General features: G+C 34.4%; 1 protein-coding gene across 2 annotated transcripts; it reads left to right on the forward strand.

Moving 5' to 3' along the window:
* The first annotated feature begins 11,914 nt into the window (after positions 1-11,914).
* On the forward strand, positions 11,915-20,649 carry LOC104087341 (protein RAE1). Of its 2 annotated transcripts, none has more exons than XM_009591766.4 (12): positions 11,915-12,034; positions 12,180-12,252; positions 12,691-12,777; positions 13,633-13,710; positions 13,798-13,985; positions 14,408-14,549; positions 16,505-16,585; positions 17,800-17,928; positions 18,565-18,642; positions 19,844-19,915; positions 20,196-20,276; positions 20,422-20,649. In XM_009591766.4, exons 2-12 carry the CDS (start codon positions 12,196-12,198, stop codon positions 20,470-20,472), a joined length of 1,044 nt encoding a protein of 347 aa, XP_009590061.1. In that variant the 5' UTR covers positions 11,915-12,034; positions 12,180-12,195; the 3' UTR covers positions 20,473-20,649. The 2 variants fall into 2 exon arrangements, with proteins under 2 accessions (XP_009590061.1, XP_009590060.1); XM_009591765.4 differs by having other exon boundaries at positions 11,924-12,064.
* Positions 20,650-20,790: the final 141 nt, after the last annotated feature.

A 20,790-nucleotide genomic window follows, 5' to 3' on the forward strand; every position in this document is an offset into this window, starting at 1 on the left:
AATTATTTTTTCCTAATTACACCAAAAACTAAATTATAGTAAATATAATTAATTATAAACTATAAGTTCAATTCATATCCTAAGAGTTTAAACATAAACTAAAAGTTCAATTTATATCCTAAAAGTTCAATTCATATCCTAAAAGTTCTATTCATATCCTAAAAGTTCAATTCATATCCAAAAGGTTCAATTTATATCCTAAAAGTTCAATTCATACCCTAAAAGTTCAATTTATATCCTAAAAGTTCAACCCATACCCTAAAAGTTCAATTCACAAGAACAAATCCTAAAAACTCAATTCAATCCATATCCTAAGATTTTAAACATAAACTAAAAGTTCAATTCATATCCTAAGAGTTTAAACATAAACTAAAAGTTCAATTTATATCCTAAAAGTTTAATTCATATCCTAAAAGTTCAACCCATACCCTAAAAGTTCGATTCACAAGAACAAATCCTAAAAACTAAATTCAATTCAAAGTTAATAATTCAATTCTAACTAAACTATTCAAAACAATACAAACTTAACACATTCAATTTATACCATATGTAATCAATTCAATTAAAACAAGACCTAAACCCTAGATTTCAATAAAATATAAAGTTAAACAATCAATTGAAACACTAATTAACTAATTCATAACTAATTAACTAAATATTAAATTTATACACAAAAGAAAAAAGTTGTAATTCAAACCTAGAATTTTTAGGAGGTGCGCCAGCTGGGCAGTGGCTAGCAGCGGCGATGACGGCAGCTTGACAGTGGCGACACGGGGTGGGGAATGAGATTTGTGTGAGGGAAATAGAGAAGGAGAGGGGAAGGTATTGGAGAAGAGAGGTAAGAGAAATGGGGGGAATCCCGTATATTTCATATCTAATTTTAGAATTACCGACCAAAGTTGGTCGGTACATTAAGTATTGACCGTTTGACTATAAACCGACCAACTTTGGTCGGTTATTTAAAAAAAAAACTAAATTAATTTTTTTTATTTTTTTATTTCTTAAAATATTATAAACTATAAAAAATTTATTATAAACTATAAGCATTTATTTTATTTAGCTATACAATTATTATAAATGATTATAAACTATAACAATAATCTTTATACATAATTATATTAACTAATTACTTTTAATAAATTATAATAGCATCTATCTAAGTAAATTTTCTAAGTTATAATTAAGTATATGAGTAATTTCGCGCGCACACACACACACACACACTATATTGTAATTGATGATCAATCGCATGCATTACTACGTACGAAAAATTTATCAATTGATAAACTAATATTATTCTATTTTAAATATATTTAGTCGTTAATTTGACCTATTAACTCGTTTACTTAATGCTAATAACTTCTTTCGTTTCTTTTATTTGTGATCCATATATATACACGTCAAAAATGTTTAATATTAATTCTTCTATTTTTCATTCGTTCATCACTAATAATGCATGACATAGATTAATCGATATAGATCGAGACGTTTTATTTTTAATATTAATCGATATAGGTCAAAACGTTTTGTTTTTAATATTCATTGATGCATCTAAGTAAGTTATAAGTCGATGAATCAATTTACAAATAGATATATTTGATGATGATAAATTATATATACTAATTAGATTATTGCTTTTTCACAAGTCTATCCCTAAAAGAACCCAACCATGTGGTTCTAGCGCTTCATGTTCTTATATATATATATATATATATATATATATATATATATATATATATATACACACATACACACACGCACACACTTCGTTGTACTACTTTAACTATATATAGCTTGTTATAGTATATGTTAGTGTGTGTGTGTGTGTGTGTGTGTATATATATATATATATATATATATATATACACACGCTTCGTTGTACTACTTTAACTACATATATAGTATGTTATAGTATATGTTAGTGTATTCATTATTTGTATTACAAAAGTGTTAACGGATTACATTTATATTATTTAGATAGTAAATATTAATGTGATTCAAATTAAAAGTTTGACCATGTTTGACCTATTAACTCGTTTACTTAATGCTAATAACTTCTTTTGTTTTTTTTTATTTGTGATCCATATATATATACATGTCAAAGATGTTTAGTATTAATTCTTCTATTTTTCATTCATTCATCACTAATAATGCATGACATAGATTAATCGATATAGGTCGAGACGTTTTGTTTTTAATATTCATCGATGCATCTAAGTAAGTTATAAGTTGATGAATCAATTTACAAATAGATATATTTGATGATGATCAATTATATATACTAATTAGATTATTGCTTCTTCACAAGTCTATCCCCAAAAGAACCCGACCCTATGGTCCTAGCGCTTCGTGTTCTTATATATATACGGCTACACCTATATATATACACACACGCACACACCTCATTGTACTACTTTAACTATATATAGCTTGTTATAGTATATGTTAGTGTATTCATTATTTGTATTACAAAATAAAGTATTAACGGATTATATTTATATTATTTAAATAGTAAATATTAAAGTGATTCAAAAGTTTGACCAATGTTGACCTAATACCCGACCAACTTTGGTCGGTTATTTTCCAGGAAAAAAAATATACCGACCAAAGTTGGTCGGTAAATGCTTCCCCTGCATTAACCGACCAACTTTGATCGGTAATCTTAAATATAAATTCTTTAAATTTTATAAAATATTTTAAATAATAATATAATTATTTAAATTTTAAAAATTGGGTCCATATTACCGACCAAAGTTGGTCGGTAATCAAAAAGTTGCTTTGACTAAGCAAGTCTGACTAGCTCGGTCAACTTTTTGACCAATTTACCGACCAACTTTGGTTGGTATGTAATTTTAAAAAATTATAAAATATTTTTTTGTAGTTTCCGTCCATGTTGGACGGTTTTTTGGTCGTTTTTTTTTACCAACCAACGTTGATCGGTATGGCTTAATCGGTTTTTTGCGGATTTCTAGTAATGTTTGTCTCTGTGCATGTGTGATTATATATTGAATTTATCTCACAAGTACTTCACCACCAGGACTAAATACAACTCCTTGGACTGTAATTATTTAACTTTCAAGAATCCAATTGAACACATCCCATAATCTCGAATCTGGGAAATGAACCCAAATGTTTGGTGCATTTGACCTCCATAAACGCTTAATCCCAGTTACGCGGAGGCATTTGGCCATAAGTTTTAGAAGTTTTTATTCAAAAACAAATCTCAAATATGTTTTTGTTTACAGAATTAATCTATTTTTGGGTCATATCATGACCATTAAGAACTTTTTAGCTGGAAAACAAAGAACTTTTTAACTTGTGAAAGTCCTAAAATTCATGTCCAAACATATTTTTAATTTCAAATCAAACTTTACTTTTTAAAAAAATATTTGAAAATTTATGTCCAAACGGGTCCTAATTTCCTGAGATTTACAGGGAGACTGTGTGAGAGATGATTGCGAGGCCACGGGCCTGAGCTATATTGGAAGAACCACTAATTGAGTACATACTATGCATTAGAATCAGAGATAATAGAAAGTTCGTGCGAAAGAGCACAGTTCAGCCAGGGCATACACCATGAATATAGCAAATTTGAGAGAAGGATACAATTTTGGCGGCAAAAATGACAACATAAATAGAGATGGCAGTGGGGCGGGTTCTGCCTTAACCCGCAAATGTTTCAACCCGCCCCACACCGCATAATAAAATTTTAAGTTTTTAACCCCTCCGCCCTGTCCTGCATAAACCCGCATCGCATAGTAAAAATTTTCCTTTTAAAATTTTTTTTAATGAGTATTTTTTTCCCCAATATGTTTCTGTTAACTTGGAGTAACAGAGCTAGTTGTTTTCTTTATTTTAGGTCTATTAAAATCAAGAATCAAAAGCATTATTAGAAAGAAGGCAAAGCCAGAACATTGAAGGACTAGCTATTATCTCTGCTGATCATTTTTAAATCTTCTTAGGATCAGTTTCTGGACAAATATGAACTCAATTAAGTGATTTGGTTTTGTAGTAATAGTGATGATCTAAATGTATAGACTGGTTTGACAATGCAAACTAAATATAGCAATTTTTTTTTAAAATATATCAATTTAAGATGAGGGAATAAATACTGGATATAATGTGGTAAAGCCTAAAGGAATAAGGAAGATTGATCGAAACTGCATGCTTAGCGGCTTAGCGGAAGAATTTTATAACCAGAATCTATGGAAAGATCAAATTACCCCAAAACCCGCAACCGTGTTGATTAAAAAAAAATATTTCAACCCACCCCGCACTCACACCGCCCCGCGTCCATCCACTCCGCCCTGCCCCACAAAAGTTAAAACCAGCACCACTCCGCACCCGCACTGTCCCATTGCCATCCCTAGACAATAAAATAAAACGAACAAATATATACATTAGTGAAAAACGAAAAATCTTAGCGGCAAGAATTCCCATTCAAGCTTGGAGTAGAGTGCAAATTTTGAAATGCAAGACTAGAACTTCAAAGAACTGAACTTGACAAATTAACATTGACATGATCGTAAATTAAAACTCAAGACAACTGGCTTATTCAAAATTTTATGTTCAGTGGGTTCTTTACTTATGTATTAATTTTTCTTCATACCCGCACACACATATCTTTCACACACAAAGGCATAAGTACCCCCTCCCCTAGACTTGAGTCGTAATTTCAGTACCACACAACATTTACATGTATTCTATTACGCTCCTAAATTATTTTGAAGTGAAATTATTATCCCCTAAATGCTGATATGATATAGAGAGTGTAATTCATTCTCTCAAAGAACCGGAGAAGAATTATTATTATTTTTTGCAAGATTTCTTTTATTAAAATATATTTACCACTGTTTTCTTTTCCTATTCTTTAACTTTTTTCCTCTTGTCTTCTTTCTTTTTCTTCTTCCCTTACTAACACTCTCTCCCTCAGGATTTTTGAATTTTAAATCCACATTAAGTTGACTATGTTTGGATCATCATCCAACAATATCTTATCCTACTTTTAGCTAGGTTCTACACGGCTTAAAGATGCACTATGACACAGACTAACAGCAAAATTCTCCTGCTATATATAGGCAACAGATGCATTAAGTAATAACGACTGCCATGGTAGCAAGCAAGAGACATATCCATCCACCTATTTACACATCAAACTCGTAATAAGCTCGCAGGCAGTTTGGCAATATTTTTAATTAGTTAATTCATTCTGTGCATCACTAGTCATCTTTTGAATTTTCTTTTTGTTATGCTATCTTAAGTCACGGACAAATCTGTTAAGGATATAGTAGATATTCCCTAAATTCAATATCATATTTAATGATTTGAATATATTTTGTGAACGTTATTTGATATAAACTTATATGGCATTTGATATTCTTTTATCATAGTTATTATTAATTGTTTGATTAATTTAATAAGTTCCTTGATTAAATTTTGAGACTTTTCATCGTGATAGAGATCATGATAATGAGAGTAAAGTCTCGAACAATTTAATCTAAATTTGTTCTTGATCGTAGGATTATCAATTTGGACACTAGTAATCCAGTTAGATCAATATTTATGTGATCGTCTTTATGAGATAAAGATTAGTTGATCTCATTAACTAAACCACATAGATAGATGATGCATATAGAGATATGACCATTGAACTGGCTCATTGGATAATTCCTAATTGTTAGAATTACCATAAATTGTCAATAACATATTCTCTTGAAGAATGTGATGTAAGAATTTCCTTTGACCTGAGATCATCATAGTAATTGGCAAATTATTTATTGTGCTTTGATACTAAACACCTACGGCCCTAGGGGCGATAGTTGAAAGGATATTGGGCACGATTAAATACTTGTAAAATTAATGATTGATCGAGATGAGATCTGTCGACTCTTGATAATGAGTTTAAACTCCATGTTGTACAACAACAACGACCCAGTATAGTCCCACAAGTGGGGTCTGGGGAGGGTAGTGTGTATGCAGACCTTACCTCTACCCCGATGGGGTAGAGAGGTTATTTCCGAAAGATCCTTGGCTCAAGCAAACGAAAAGACGAAAAAAGATAATATACCAATACCATCGATAAAAATATGTAAACAATCACGACATCACAATAACCAGTAAATAAATGGAAAGCAGAAATAATAACCAGTAAATAACGGAACTCAACTACCTCCCAATCTACAACCTTAATGCTCGACCTCCACAGCTTCCTATCGAGTGCCATATCCTCGGAGATCTGAAGTCTCTCCATATCCCGCTTGATCACCTCTCCCCAATACTTCTTTGGCCGCCCTCTACCTCTCCTCGTACCCATCAATGCCAACCGCTCGCACCTCCTTACCGGGACATCCAAGCTCCTCCTCTGAACGTGCCTGAACCATCTGAGCCTCGCTTCCCGCATCTTGTCGTCAATGGGAGCCACGCCCACCTTCTCCCGAATATCTTCATTCCTAATCTTTTTCATCCTAGTGTGCCCGCACATCCACCTCAATATCCTCATTTCTACTACTCTCATCTTCTGGATATGTGAGTTCTTAACTGGCCAACACTCAACCCCATACATCATGGCCGGCCTAACCACCGCTCTATAAAACTTACCTTTGAGTAGCGGAGGCACTTTCTTGTCACACAGGACTCCAGGTGCTAACCTCTATTTCATCCACCCCACCCCAATACGGTGTTTAACATCCTCGTCGATCTCCCCATCCCCCTGGATAATCGACCCAAGGTACTTGAAACTGCCTCTCTTGGGAATCACTTGTGATCCAAGCCTGACATCCATGCCCGCTTCCCTCGGCTTGGCACTGAACTTACACTCAAGATACTCCGTCTTCATCTTGCTCAACTTGAAACCCTTAGACTCAAGGACCTGTCTCCAAACCTCCAGCCTCTCGTTAATGTCACTCCACGTTTCGTCAATCAGAACAATGTCATCAACGAATAACATACACCATGGCACTTCTCCTTGAACATGGTGTGTCAGTGCGTCCATCACCAGAGCAAACAAGAAAGGGCTGAGCGCATATCCTTGGTGTAACCCCATAACAACCGAAAAATGCTCAGAGTCACCTCCCACTGTCCTAACCCGAACCTTAGCTCCATCATACATGTCCTTAATCGCCCTAATGTAAGCAACCGACACACCTTTAGCCTCTAGGCACCTCCAAAAAACCTCCTTAGGAACCTTATCATATGATTTCTCCAGATCAATAAACACCATGTGCAAATCCTTCTTCCTATCCCTGTACTGTTCCACCAACTTCCTAATAAGGTTGATAGCTTCCGTAGTAGAATGACCTGATATGAACCTGAATTGATTATCTGATACAGACACCATCCTCCTCACCCTCGCTTCTACTGCCCTCTCCCAAACTTTCATGGCATAACTCAATAATTTGATACCCCTATAGTTATTGCAACTCTGGATGTTACCTTTGTTCTTGTACAACGGAACCACCGTACTCCACCTCCACTCGTCTGGCATCATCTTCGTCCTAAAAATAATATTAAACAACCAAGTCAACCACTCCAAGCCTGCTTTACCCATATACCTCCAAAATTCGACCAGAATCTCATCAGGCCTGGTAGCTCTGCCCCTGCTCATCTTACGCATATCCCCCACGACCTCCCCAACTTTGATGCGCCTATAGTACCTAAAATCGCAGAGGCTCTCGGAATGCCCCAACTCGCCTAGCACAATATCCTGATTCCCGTCTTCATTCAGAAGTTTTTGAAAGTAAGTCTGCCATCTCCGCTTAATCTGGGCCTCTCCCATCAATACACTATTGTCCTCGTCTTTGATGCACCTCACTTGGTCCAGATCCCGGGCCTTCCTCTCTCTCGCCTTGGCCAGCCGAAATAATTTTTTCTCCCCACCTTTGGCCCCTAGTTCCTCGTACAAACGACTAAAAGCCGCAGTCTTAGCCTCCGTCACCGCCAGTTTCGCCTCCTTCCTAGCTACCTTATACTTTTCCCTGTTCGCAGTCATCTCTACCTCGCATGTGCTCCCAACTAGCTTCAGGTGCGCCGCCTTCTTCGCTTCCACTTTACCTTGAACCACTTCATTCCACCACCAGTCGCCTTTGTGCCCACCAGCGTAACCCTTCGAGACTCCCAACACCTCTCTCGCTGCCTCCCATATGTAGTCCGCCGTTGTCGACCACATAATGCTCGCGTCCCCACTGCTCCTCCAGGCTCCCACATCCGATAACCTCCCTTCCAACTCCTGAGCTTTATCCTTAGTCAAGGCTCCCTACCTGATCATCGGTTGAACTCGTGCAGTCTTTCCCTTCCTCTTCATCATAATACCTACGTCCATCACCGAGAGTCTATACTGCGTTGCAAGGGTCTCACCCGAGATAACCTTTGTCGTACCTCCTTAGGATATTAAGCTCCATGTTGTAATGAATTATAAACGACCAAACTAAGACCTTGGCCAGGGCAATTGAATGAAGAGAAGAAAAAATTTTATTAAGTCATTCAATGGTCGATTATATTTGACATGAACACATAGTTGGTCGCCTATTAGGATTTGACAGTTGAACCATATCCTAGGGTACCTAGAGCTATAAGGACAGAAGGGATTACTATATTATTCTTCTACAGGTTCTTGAGAGTAAATTGTATACGTCATTCTATCCGGTCGTTAAGGAGTATTGCTAGACGCTACCCTTGATTAGTATATTGATATGATCAATTTACTACCGGCTTAGTATTGAACCTATGGGGTCGCACACTAACGAGTGTTCTGATCTTTGATAAAGGATTAATTACTTTATTATTTGATAATTAAATTAAAGAATTTAATTAGTCAAATAAATTTAGTTATTAGTCCAAATAAAAAAAATATTATTATATTCTTTACTAGCACAAAAAGTATAATTAATATTGTGAATAAATTAAATTTTTCTGTTTGGAATAAAAATTTAAGTTATATATCTTGATTAAAATATTTACATATATAAGTGATATATATAGGATCAATATTTATATGTATGAGAGATACATATATAAATATTGATGAAGCCTGGTTAGGTGGAATCCAATTTGAAATTGGATTGTAAAAGTCCATTGAGGACTTCACGGCGCTTCACCCAAATGGTATGTGAATAATATTTTCCATACTAAATATTTGTTATCCAATTTGAGGTTGGATTAAAATACAAAGTGCTTAAAAGCACGTGTGGGCTTCAAACCAATTGAGAATGGGATTAAAACTTTACTTTGGTGTTAGACTTACACCAAAAGGTCAGCGCCCATATAACCTTTCCTTTAACATGGTGAAAAAAGGATTATAAAGGTTATAAATATATTTCAACTGACATGAGAATGCTATGGTGAAAAATAATAGATTTAAGAAGCAATAAAATCAAGAGACAAACATTCTTGACAAGAACAGTTCTTGTCGTGCAATTTTGGGCTGAAGTTTTAGAGAAAAATTTCAATACAAATTTTTCATTCAATTTGCTCCATCAAAGAGTTGATAGCAATGATCGGTTTCGGTGTAGACATGCATAGAGTTTTCGCACTATTGAAATTTTTTTGAAACAAGACTTTTTTCACCAGGTATATTTTAGATTTGATCTTTAACATGTAAATAAATTTTAAACACGAAAAGATCTGTCTAGGATTGTTATTGTCTTCTACTGCATATTACGAACATCCATATGCAATCCTTCAGTTTCATCAAAGTAAATTGCGTACATCAAACTCTTAGAATGCGACTTTTTCTTGAATACTACATAAATTTAAATTGCTTTGTGCACTACATTGCTTTTTCTTTTTATGCTATCTTGAAGAACTAAGCATATTTGACATGATGCATCTATAAAAGCGTCCCTTAGAAATCCTCATTCTTCTTTTTGAAAATGAAAAATTGAAAGATCACTTGTATGAGTTCCTAATGTTTCTTCTTTCTCTAGGATAAGAAGGGAACGACCCACGTTGTATCAAGTGGGTTCAATTGAACCCGTTTCGCCGAAAATTTTTATTAATTATATGTGTAAATTATATTCACAAAGGGATATGGAGATAAAATGAATCCACTTGAACCAACAATTAATGGCAGTTCAATGATCAAGCGGGGTCATTTTATGGCACAGGGCTTGAGTTCGAATTCCGTATGCCATGTATTTTTACTTTTCGGAAATCACGGGGGATGCACACACTTAACATCTTTGTGCAGTAACACCGTACCCTTATCCCTGTATTACTGTGGCTATTATTAATTTAGTACAATCTACCAATATGTATGTCAAAATTTTTAGGTTATTTTTCCTTTTGAGGTTTATTATTTGCCATTTGTCATATAAAATTTGTTTTTAATTTTTATAATTATTTATTATTTGTAAATAATACTTAGCTTTTAAAAGTTTTATTTTAGTGAAATTTGTGTATTTAGTTTCTAATATCTTAATTTTGCACTTTTATGTAAAGTTGCGTTTTTTCTCTCTTTTTTTTTTGCAATTAGTTTTTTTTAAATTTATTTACTGTTTTATTAAACTATGTGTTTATTTCTTTATTGTTCAAGTAAATTGTCTGTTAATTTTAATTCTTACTTTATTTATATTTATAGTGTTTCAAAATTATTAGATTGTTATTGTATTAGCTTATCTTTTGAGTAAAACATAAGAATTTAAAACTGAAGACTTTAAAAGAAAAATTATAGTTTTATAACGGATTAAAAGTTGAGACACATACACGTGTGTATATATATATATATATATATATATATATATATATATATATATATATATATATATATATATATATATATTCACTTTCTGTTACTCGGTAGTTTTTATTATTGACTACTATCTTCCCTAATGTTATTATATTTATTGAATCCGCTTGGATAAAATCCTGGGTCCGCCACTGAAGATAAGACGTCATACTTTCCGATGACTCTTACCTATCCTCTGTGAGTTTTGGTATCGCATTACATAACTTATACAATTTTAACATTTTGGTTTATTATCATATTTGATTAAAACATATTTGTATAACTTAATAGAAAATTTATTATAAATTAGAGAATTATTATAAATAAATATTGCATTCATCTTGTAAACATGAAAAATTATATAAATCTTTTTTATAATTTATTTTAAAATTAATGTTATAAACATTACTTGAATAAATGAGAGATAATAACTTAAAGATGCCAATTAAACAAATAATAGCGTAAAAGACATTTAAGGATTTATGTGATGTTATTTCGACCTTTTGCTAACACGTCTATTGTTATTTCATGCTACTAAATTTGATAAAATAATACAAGAAGTACCGCGTAACTAATGCAAACTTCATTAACAATAAAATTGTAAATGGAACCTAAATACTTGACAATTAATGTGTGGAATCAATGTCGAAAGTAGTTTCAGTACCCTAAAGGTAAGATTTAAATCCTTTCAATTGATAACCACTTATAGTTTAGTGTTATATGTGAACATTTTAATAGGTGCACGTTCAATTTTTAATGTCAGATTTCTTCTTTGTTTTTTTCCTGATTCCACAATATACTAGAGTTTACGGAAAAGTTAATTTTCAATTTGAACCTTATCACTTTATTGTCCTTCATAATCAAGTTTATTCCACTTTTAAAATGCTATATTTTTTTAAATAACTCGGATTGTAGTCATATAAGTATTAATTTTTTATTATATAGTAGTAAATGGTAAATTAGCGTTGTATTCATTTTTAATTTTTTTAGACACCCCTAGAATCACATTAGTTAAAAGAACTTTTTTGTCCGCTCACCAAATGCCCCAATTTTATTAACCCTATGTATTCGGATCACAACCGAGCCTTGGTTCTTAAACCTCTCCGACCAAACTGATATCACAAAAGTTTGAAATTTGATTTTCTTCCCACAATTTCTTTCCGTAAAAGAAAAAAGAAAAAAGAGAAATAGGAAACACATTAGCCTTAGCTTAAAGCACACGCCAAATCTTTCAATATATAAGCTTAACTCTCTAATTCCAAATTACAAGCTTGAATCTTCTGTTAATTCCCCGAGTCTCAATCAAGCACTAGGGTTTATCGTTTTCAGTAGCACATCCTCAATGTAATGCTTATTCTTTGCCATTCTGTCATTTGCACCGAATTTACGGTACTTTTATTCTAAATTTCATTCAATCTAATTTCTTACGTTTCTTTTCCGGCTTTGTTGTTCATTGTAGCTATTAAACTGCGTCAATGTCGATATTCGGTGCCGCTGCTGCGGCAAACACGAATCCGAATAAGTCTACCGAGGTATTCTCACTTTCTTCAATTTTTTGTTAATTTATTCCAAGTTTATTATCTGCTTTTGCAAGTTTCTATGTCCCAATTTGTTTCGTTTGGGAAGTCGAAATAGTGTTTCCTTTGATTCCGATTTTTCAAGCATTTTTTATATAAAGAAATTGTGATTTTTGGTGTTTTTTTAAAATTTAGTTTCTAAATATGTATATAATTTAAGGAATGTAAATTCAGATTAGTACTGAAAATCAGTTGTGTTGACCATCGTGCTCTAAATCCCAATCCCTTTTGGGACGGAGGGAGTACGAATGTAGCTAAACGCAAAGTTTGTAGTCTGTTATTCTTGAATGAAACTAGCGAATGTTGCTAGTTCTTGGCTGTTTTAATTTTGAGGGTATTTTTTTTCATGCTTGAAATTTGTGCATATAACATTTTGGGTAATGTACTTGAAAGGTTCAACAACCTCCTAGCGATTCTGTATCAAGCCTGTGCTTCAGTCCCAAGGCTAATTTTCTGATTGCTACTTCATGGGATAACCAGGTTCGTTTGCTTCCCGTTGATATTTTCCATCTCTCTTGAATATTTTTAATGGGTCATATTACTTTTTGAGTAGGGATAACTATGAAATTTAGATAACCGTAATTTGCCTTAAATATAAATACACCTGAATCCCTTTGTATTCTTTCCGCTCAATTCAGGTCTATTTATAGTTTACTTGTAAATAGACCTGAATTGAGCGGAAAGAATACAAAGGGATTCATATAATTGAACCGAACTGATTGGGGATTGGGGATTGAGGTGTCGTTGAGTGATATTACTTTTTATGCATGAAGAACATTTAATAAACATTTGATGCTGTCCAGTTAGTGATCCCTGTTTCTAGTCTGTCCAAATAGGCTGCTCACATAATATTAGAAAAGTTTAAAATCGCTCGCTTGAGTAGATAACTCTTCTTTGGACCTAATACATATGTGATAGTTAATGGTGACAGAAAATCATGGCACACTTAATATGTAAACTTTTTCAAAGAAGATTTTAAAATTTCTCATTGAATGTAGTTGCTAAAACCTCAAGTGGGATGAATGATATTCTAAATATTTTTTTCAAGCAAAGCTAAAAGGCGGAATAGGGATAGGGTGTAGTACAGAGACAAAGATTGTTTACAAGTTTAACTTAGGAGATCTTTTTTAATTTAGTGGTGAGTCTGGACTTGGAGGAATGACCATGGTAGTTACACTCCATATAGGGGTTTTATTAGTGGGTCAGTAAGATCTTAGGACTGGGAAGTTGGGACAAGAAAAGATTTAGGTATAACGGCCTCTCTTCTATTTCTAGATGGTTTTCAATGTTAGGTGCAACTGGATATCAATCTTTATTCTGTGAAAACTTTTCTAGGTACGATGCTGGGAAGTAATGGGAAGTGGAACCAACGTTGGAACCGCACCCAAGGCCTCTATATCACATGACCAACCGGTAATATATGGGCAGCTTTGTGGTAAATTTACATTTCTTGCTGTATGACTTGTTGGATTTATTAGCTATACACTCTATTTCTGGCAGGTTTTATGCGCAGCTTGGAAGGATGATGGAACGACTCTCTTCTCTGGAGGTTGTGACAAGCAAGTGAAAATGTGGCCACTAGGTGGTCAAGCCGTAACAGTAGGCATGCATGATGCTCCAGTCAAGGACTTGGCTTGGATCCCAGAGATGAGTCTCTTGGTCACAGGAAGCTGGGATAAGACTCTGAGGTAAATGGAATTTGAAGTTGGATTTTAGGAATTTGCTGCATATTGCATTTCTGAAAAATATCCGTTTCAGTACATCTAACTTTATTCTTTCTGTGGGTGGCTGGAGAATTGCAGTTTCAAACTATTGTTTTGCTAGTTTAAAAGATGATTCGTGCAGAAAATCATAAGTTTTTGGCATTAATTTACTCAAAATTGTGCATCTTCCTAGGGTGGGGGTTTCGTTTCACTTTCCTGCATATTAGGTCATAACTCATAAGTTTCTATATGTAGTCAATCAAGAGTCCTCTTTCTTTAAGGTTCTTTTTTGGGGTTCACATGCTAAGAAATTCTTACCTTTTAAAAAAAAGCATGTTTATCAAAGCCAGGATTCTGTAATAAATTTTGCATTTAACATTGTAATCCTGGGCACAATCTTCTCACAGGTACTGGGATTTGAGACAGCCAAATCCAGCACATGTCCAACAACTTCCTGAGCGCTGCTATGCACTTACAGTGAAACATCCTCTGATGGTTGCTGGCACGGCTGATAGAAATCTTGTAGTTTTCAATCTGCAGAATCCTCAGGTATCACTCGTCATGTTTGGTGGAATTATTCTAGTCATTGAACAGATTTTAGTGGCTGTGTTTCGTACCTCTGAGCAATTAGGTCAATCATTATCTTAGCTATTGTTATTTTTGTCTGGCAATATATACTGTGACACATACTGTACTATTATGTGATGCCTCCACTGTAAATTAAGTTTGTAGTGTAGTGGATACTTTTGCTGAGAGTTGTTGCCTTTTTTTTGTGTCCTCAACTCCTAAGACAGTTTTATGAAGTTTCTTTATTTGAGATTAAATGCTTCTGTACAACCATTTTTTGTGCGTTAATGTCATGTTTTCCTTGGATAAAGAAATCAAGAATTAACAAAAAGGGCATCCAGAAGATGCATTAGGTTAAAAAGCCAAACTGAAGCTCCTATGCAAAGCTTAAAGGAGCTAATCAAATCCAAAAGATCATCTTTACCAATTAGGCAATTACATATGTGAATTTACACAAAAATTACATTCATCAATAATTCAGTGTTCAAAGAGTGGGTGGGGGTAAATACTCCTTCAGAAGATCTCTGGTTCGGTGTTTCCTCTCTCCTTCTGGAAGGTCCAAAGAATGCTGCTGGAATAGTGTGACATATATTCTTCTAATCGATTTGCTCACCTTCCACCCAAACCAACTTTCATATGCATCTGTATGAGTGTGGCATTATCCACTCTAGGCATATAGACTCATGAAGATATCCCAGAAATTCATGAAGATATCCCAGAAATTATTTGCAACGAGACAATCCGAGAGTAGATTCTTGGAGTCTCATCTCTACTTACATGTGTAAAACCTATTACACAGCAGAACCCTTCTTTTTAGATTCTCTTGAGTAAAGCAAGCCCCTTGTAAAGCCGTGGGTGGACAGAATTACCTGGTCTGTTGCTGGTGAGAGGTAGTAGGTATCCCGTAGAATTAGTCGAGGCACATGCAAGCTGCGCTGGACACCACGGTTATCCCCCCAAAAAAAGAAAAAGAAAAATGGAAAGCTGTCCAACTGAAGCAAGCTACATTTGTTAGGGATTTTGTTCCATCACCAATTCTTAATTAAGCTCCCAGAATAGATCAAGTTATGATGCCTAGCCTGAGATGTGGAAAAGCCCCTTATTTCACCAATCCATCTCATTTTATCAACTGTCAGCGTGCCTTGTTACCTCCTGCAAACTGCTCGACAATGCCATGAATCTTTCCACTCCCAATCTTGGCAGATGTTCCAGCTTCCTCTACTTCAACACTGCAAATTGTAGAATCAGGATAAGAGGCAAACTGGAAAAGGTCACTGAATTTACATGTTAGTGTAGTGTGCCATATCCGAAGATATTAACTGCAATAAAAGTACCTTCCAGCAGTTGCGGTTTATTGCTACAGTTATTCTGTCTGTGCTTTATGATTTTACTGGAGAGAGACTGGTTTGTCAAGTCTTGGTCTTTCTACAATTTTGGCAGCCAACTATTGTTTTGTAGGTGCCAGGTCACTCTGTGGATAGAGTGATAAAACTACTAATGTAATATAATATGTACTAAATTCTTAATATATCCAGACCTACATTTGATGAAAGGCTGTCATATTATTGAAGCCTTTCCAGAGAGCATTTTTAGTTCAGAAAAATTGAAGTTGAAGGCTTGCATGTTAACCAAAATAAACATTAGAATGTTAATAACATCAATTTCATAGGTTTTGCGACATATTTTTCTTCTTACTCTCACTACTCACTAGTTAAAAAAAGGGGAAGGATAGAGAACTTAAGGATACTACATATTCTCAAGATAAGAAATAGAAAAGCTGAGTTACACAGAGAGAAATTCTTTTGTTGGATATCCAAGAACTAATCATTTTGCAGCTTCCACATACTACGAGCATTCCCTTGTAAATGCTAAAAGTTTATACTTACTATTGTGGCCACCACGCTATGAGATTGAGTTGTTACTTAAAATTATTGCAGACTGAGTTCAAGAGGATTACCTCTCCCTTAAAGTATCAGACTCGGTGTTTAGCTGCCTTTCCTGATCAACAAGGTTTCTTGGTGAGTAGCTATTTCATAATGTAATTTCTCTGTTGCATGATCTAATACTTTTTTGTGTATGCTATGTTAAGCTGCTCACTCTTCTTTTTTACCCAACTTATACAAATGCCTAAGAACCCACAAATTGGAGTAGGATTAGTAGAATGATCTCAGAGCTTATAAGTTTGAGCTGATATAAGTTCCTTCTATATCAAACTAAAGATAATAAAGAGACAAAACTAGAAGAGTATTATTACCTTTGGTTTGTCAAGTTCATCCAAGACTTTGCAATTAGAGAGTCAAGGTGCTTTCTTCTTGATGACAAGTGGTCTTACCTTTTTCTTCCGCTGGCAATGACTGATGCGCACAAGATACCTCCTGTTACGCTGGAATTACGTGTAGTGTTTGAAATCTGATAACATACTCTTACATTACTTAAATCATACTGTTCTTCAAAGTTTTAGTCAACCTGTGCTGCCTCAAGGAGGAGGTAAATCACTTGGTTGAGTTTCACACAATTGGGTGATGCAAGCTGATTTTGCAAAGTTTCTCTTTGTGATGCTGGCAGTATTCTCTTTATCTGCCCTAGAACTTTATCTTTATCCTTTTTTCAGTAGCTATCTATCTTATGAAACAGTCCAAACTCTTTAAACTCCTTTGCCCTCTCTCTCATAAAATTTTATTTTCCCTTTTCTCTCTTTTTCCTGTGGTATGTTTTTGGGGAGAGGGTGGATGGAGGAAATGATTGGACTTTCTTGAATTATCAAAAGTGTGAGAGAAGCAACCAAGGAAGCTTTGTATTAACAGTGAACTGAACTCTTGTAGATGTTTTGTTTGTAAAGCATTTTGGATCTTACACAACAAAATCCAAGAAAGGAAAAGACAACAAGTGTTACAGGGTGATCCAAGGTTGTAATTGAGATAATGGAAGGAGGACCAACTCCCCTTTGCTTATGCGTTGTGATGTTTAAAGACACTTCTACTGAATATTCTTCCTTAAGAAAAGACACTTCTACTGATCTACTCTAGTTATTTTCTGAATATGAGTTTTGTGGTGTCTTTGGGTTTTACTGTCCTAAGCATTCTTGGAAGGTTTCCCTATGGGTTATAGCTTATTTCTATTCTTGCATGCTGTCTGAAAAATTGTCATATTAGATTTGTGAATACATTATATGAGGATGCATCTAGGTCCTTTAGGTACTTTTCATTTTAATATTATACAACCTATATTTTAGGTTGGCTCAATTGAAGGACGGGTTGGTGTGCATCATCTTGATGATTCGCAACAAAGTAAAAATTTCACATTCAAGTGCCACAGGGAGGGCAATGAAATTTACTCTGTCAACTCTCTGAACTTCCACCCTGTAAGATATTTCTCTCTCTCTCTCTATATATATATATATATATATATATATATATATATATATATATATATATAGAATCCTGATTCTCTATAAATTTTGCTCTTTCTATTTTATGTTGCATCTATTTGGAGGTAGAGGATGTGTAGCTGTCTCTCATGTCTTTTCTTATAATGTCTAGTGGATAATAATGTTGACCAAGAAAAATTGCCCGTCAATTGCTGCGCGAACTATTTTTAGCAAGTAAATGTTAATAAGCCTATATATGGTGCTCTACATTTCTGGTCTTGTGTAATTAAGATCTAGAAGGTTTATGGTTGTGGCATTTCAGCTGTCCTTACCTTTAGACTGGTATTCTTAATTTAGGTGGAAAAACTGAATCAATAATTATAAAATTCAAGTGTATCTCCTACAATCTGCCCTGAGCACTCTGCTATGTGTAAGAGCAAGTGACTTGAAAGTATATAGCAAGCTTGTATATTGATAAGCAAACTGAACACAGAATTGATAAATACAATAGCGGACTAGCTTCCTACAGTTGGTCCTCAGGGAAGATGTATAGACTTTATACTACTAAATACTGCTACTAATATTGCTACTTCAACTCATTTGCCATGTCTTACATGCTGCCTCACCCAGGTTCATGGAACATTTGCAACTGCGGGATCTGATGGCGCCTTCAACTTTTGGGACAAAGACAGCAAGCAGAGGCTTAAGGTATGCTTGAGCTTTTTAAGTGCTAGTTTCTGCTAATTTCATTTTCTTACTTTTATGAATACAAGAATTAGTCTTTCTTAGAATGGACTTCTCATACATTTAAATGCATGAACTTGATAAGGCATCTTACTTTTTTTTTGAATATTCTAGTTTCTGGACAATAAAAGACGAAATATCTCTTTTCATTTTCTTTATTCATTAATTTGCTTTTATTATGACAAAATGAAAACTCTTCATCTAGCAAAAGAGGATTGCTCTATAAGACCTTACTTGGCCAACATGACCTTTCTGAAAATTAGGTTTTTCTATGGGAGTTTCTATGATTTCTCGGTCTTTATCTTGCAAATTTATAATCAGGTGACCCATAAATAGTAGCAGACAGTCATTCATTAAGTAAAGGAAATACTACTTCTGGGGCTTTTATTTATGAGAAAATCATTATGTTATGTCCTCAGCTACCTTTTATTGCTTTGATACAGACTGTCTCTCTCTTGAAGAGACTTTATGGCTTTCTCTAAATTGGTCATATATGGAGTTGCAAGTAAAGAAAAATATAAACAAAAAGAACAACAAATCAGAACATATAAAGACAGTTGTTTGCTTGTGACCCTCATTTTATCTCAGCTGCAACCTCACTTATGCTGATCTGAGTTTTCTGGTTCATTCTCCGTGCAACAGTAATGGCTCAATACCAACCTAGTTGGTGCAGCTATATGAATTCTCAATGTCCATTCCGCTACACTTAACCCATTTCATCCTAATACTCCATAATTTGTCTTTTACAGTTTAATCCTCATTTCATGTGACACTTTCTATTTTGGAACATCCTAAAATGTGTCAATGTTTGACACAATCTTATTCTTATTCAACTTTGACAACTTCAACGATTCAAATCCATAAACTATTAAATTTTTAACCTTGGATGTGATATTTTCATCAAACAAATTTTCGATCATTACTATAACTACTTATCATTATCAAATTTAACATCTTAAATCTGTTCCAATCAAGTAGTGCTATATCAAGTTGGACGCTGGCTTGCTTTTCAGTTACACTAGCATGTTTTAATACTGGCTCATTCTTTATAGCATGTTATAATTCTTTAAGCGGAAGAAGACAAGAATGGTTTGTATTTAACATTTGCAGCCTCTTCAACTTTGGCATCTTGTTTTATGAGTTTTCTATATGTGTGTTTCTTTAGGCAATGTCAAGATGCAGCCAGCCTATACCTTGCAGCGCTTTCAACCATGATGGCTCAATATATGCATATGCGGTATGTTTTTGGTGACATTTATATTTAGTAGAAACTAGAACTTCTACTATGAGTATCCTTTTGTAGTTCACACTCACCCTCTCCCTAGGATACTTGTCCCAGTTCCCGTGTAGCCTTTTCCCTTGCCAAAACGAATGCATAATGGAACTTCTTTTTCTCTGTATTTTCCCCTAATTCTTGAAACTGCTGATGTCTTGTTGTCACCAACTCTTCTGATTCTCTAAGTCTTGCATGCAAATTTATTTCTGTATCCAATTTGATTATCGGGTTTTGTTTGTAGGTTTGTTATGATTGGAGTAAGGGTGCAGAAAATCATAATCCATCAACTGCAAAAACATACATTTACTTGCACTTCCCACAGGTATATTCCATCAACAACAGAACCTTGGTTTCTTTAGTGTTTCTTAGTGTTTGAACCATATATACTAATCAATCCCCAATAGAAAGAAAAAGAAATTATTAGTGTTTAAAGGCAAAAGACGATTAATTTATGCTATTTCATGCAGGAGTCTGAGGTTAAAGGCAAGCCTCGAATTGGGACTAGCGGTAGAAAGTGAAGTCAGCAGTAAAGCTACTTGTCACCATTTTGGGGAAAAGTGTGTTTTTGTTCTGTACATGGAGACATTTCCGTTTTGGGGGGTTTCTGTATGCATATACAATTTGTTAGTCGAAATAGGAGTTTTTAACTTTGAATACTGAAAAGAAAAGTTCTTCGTAGATGATGATTTGAGTCAGATATTCTTTGTTAGCCTTAGCACTTTACTAGCTCTATATCAGAATGGGCCTTCAGAGTTAGCTGGTAACAGTATTTGTAACCACCTTAGATATTAGATAACTGCCTATTCTCTATCTCTACTTCACTAGCTTACACTTAA

This window comes from Nicotiana tomentosiformis, chromosome 7 (assembly GCF_000390325.3).
Source record: "Nicotiana tomentosiformis chromosome 7, ASM39032v3, whole genome shotgun sequence".
In the NCBI taxonomy this organism is placed as follows: Eukaryota; Viridiplantae; Streptophyta; class Magnoliopsida; order Solanales; family Solanaceae; genus Nicotiana; species Nicotiana tomentosiformis.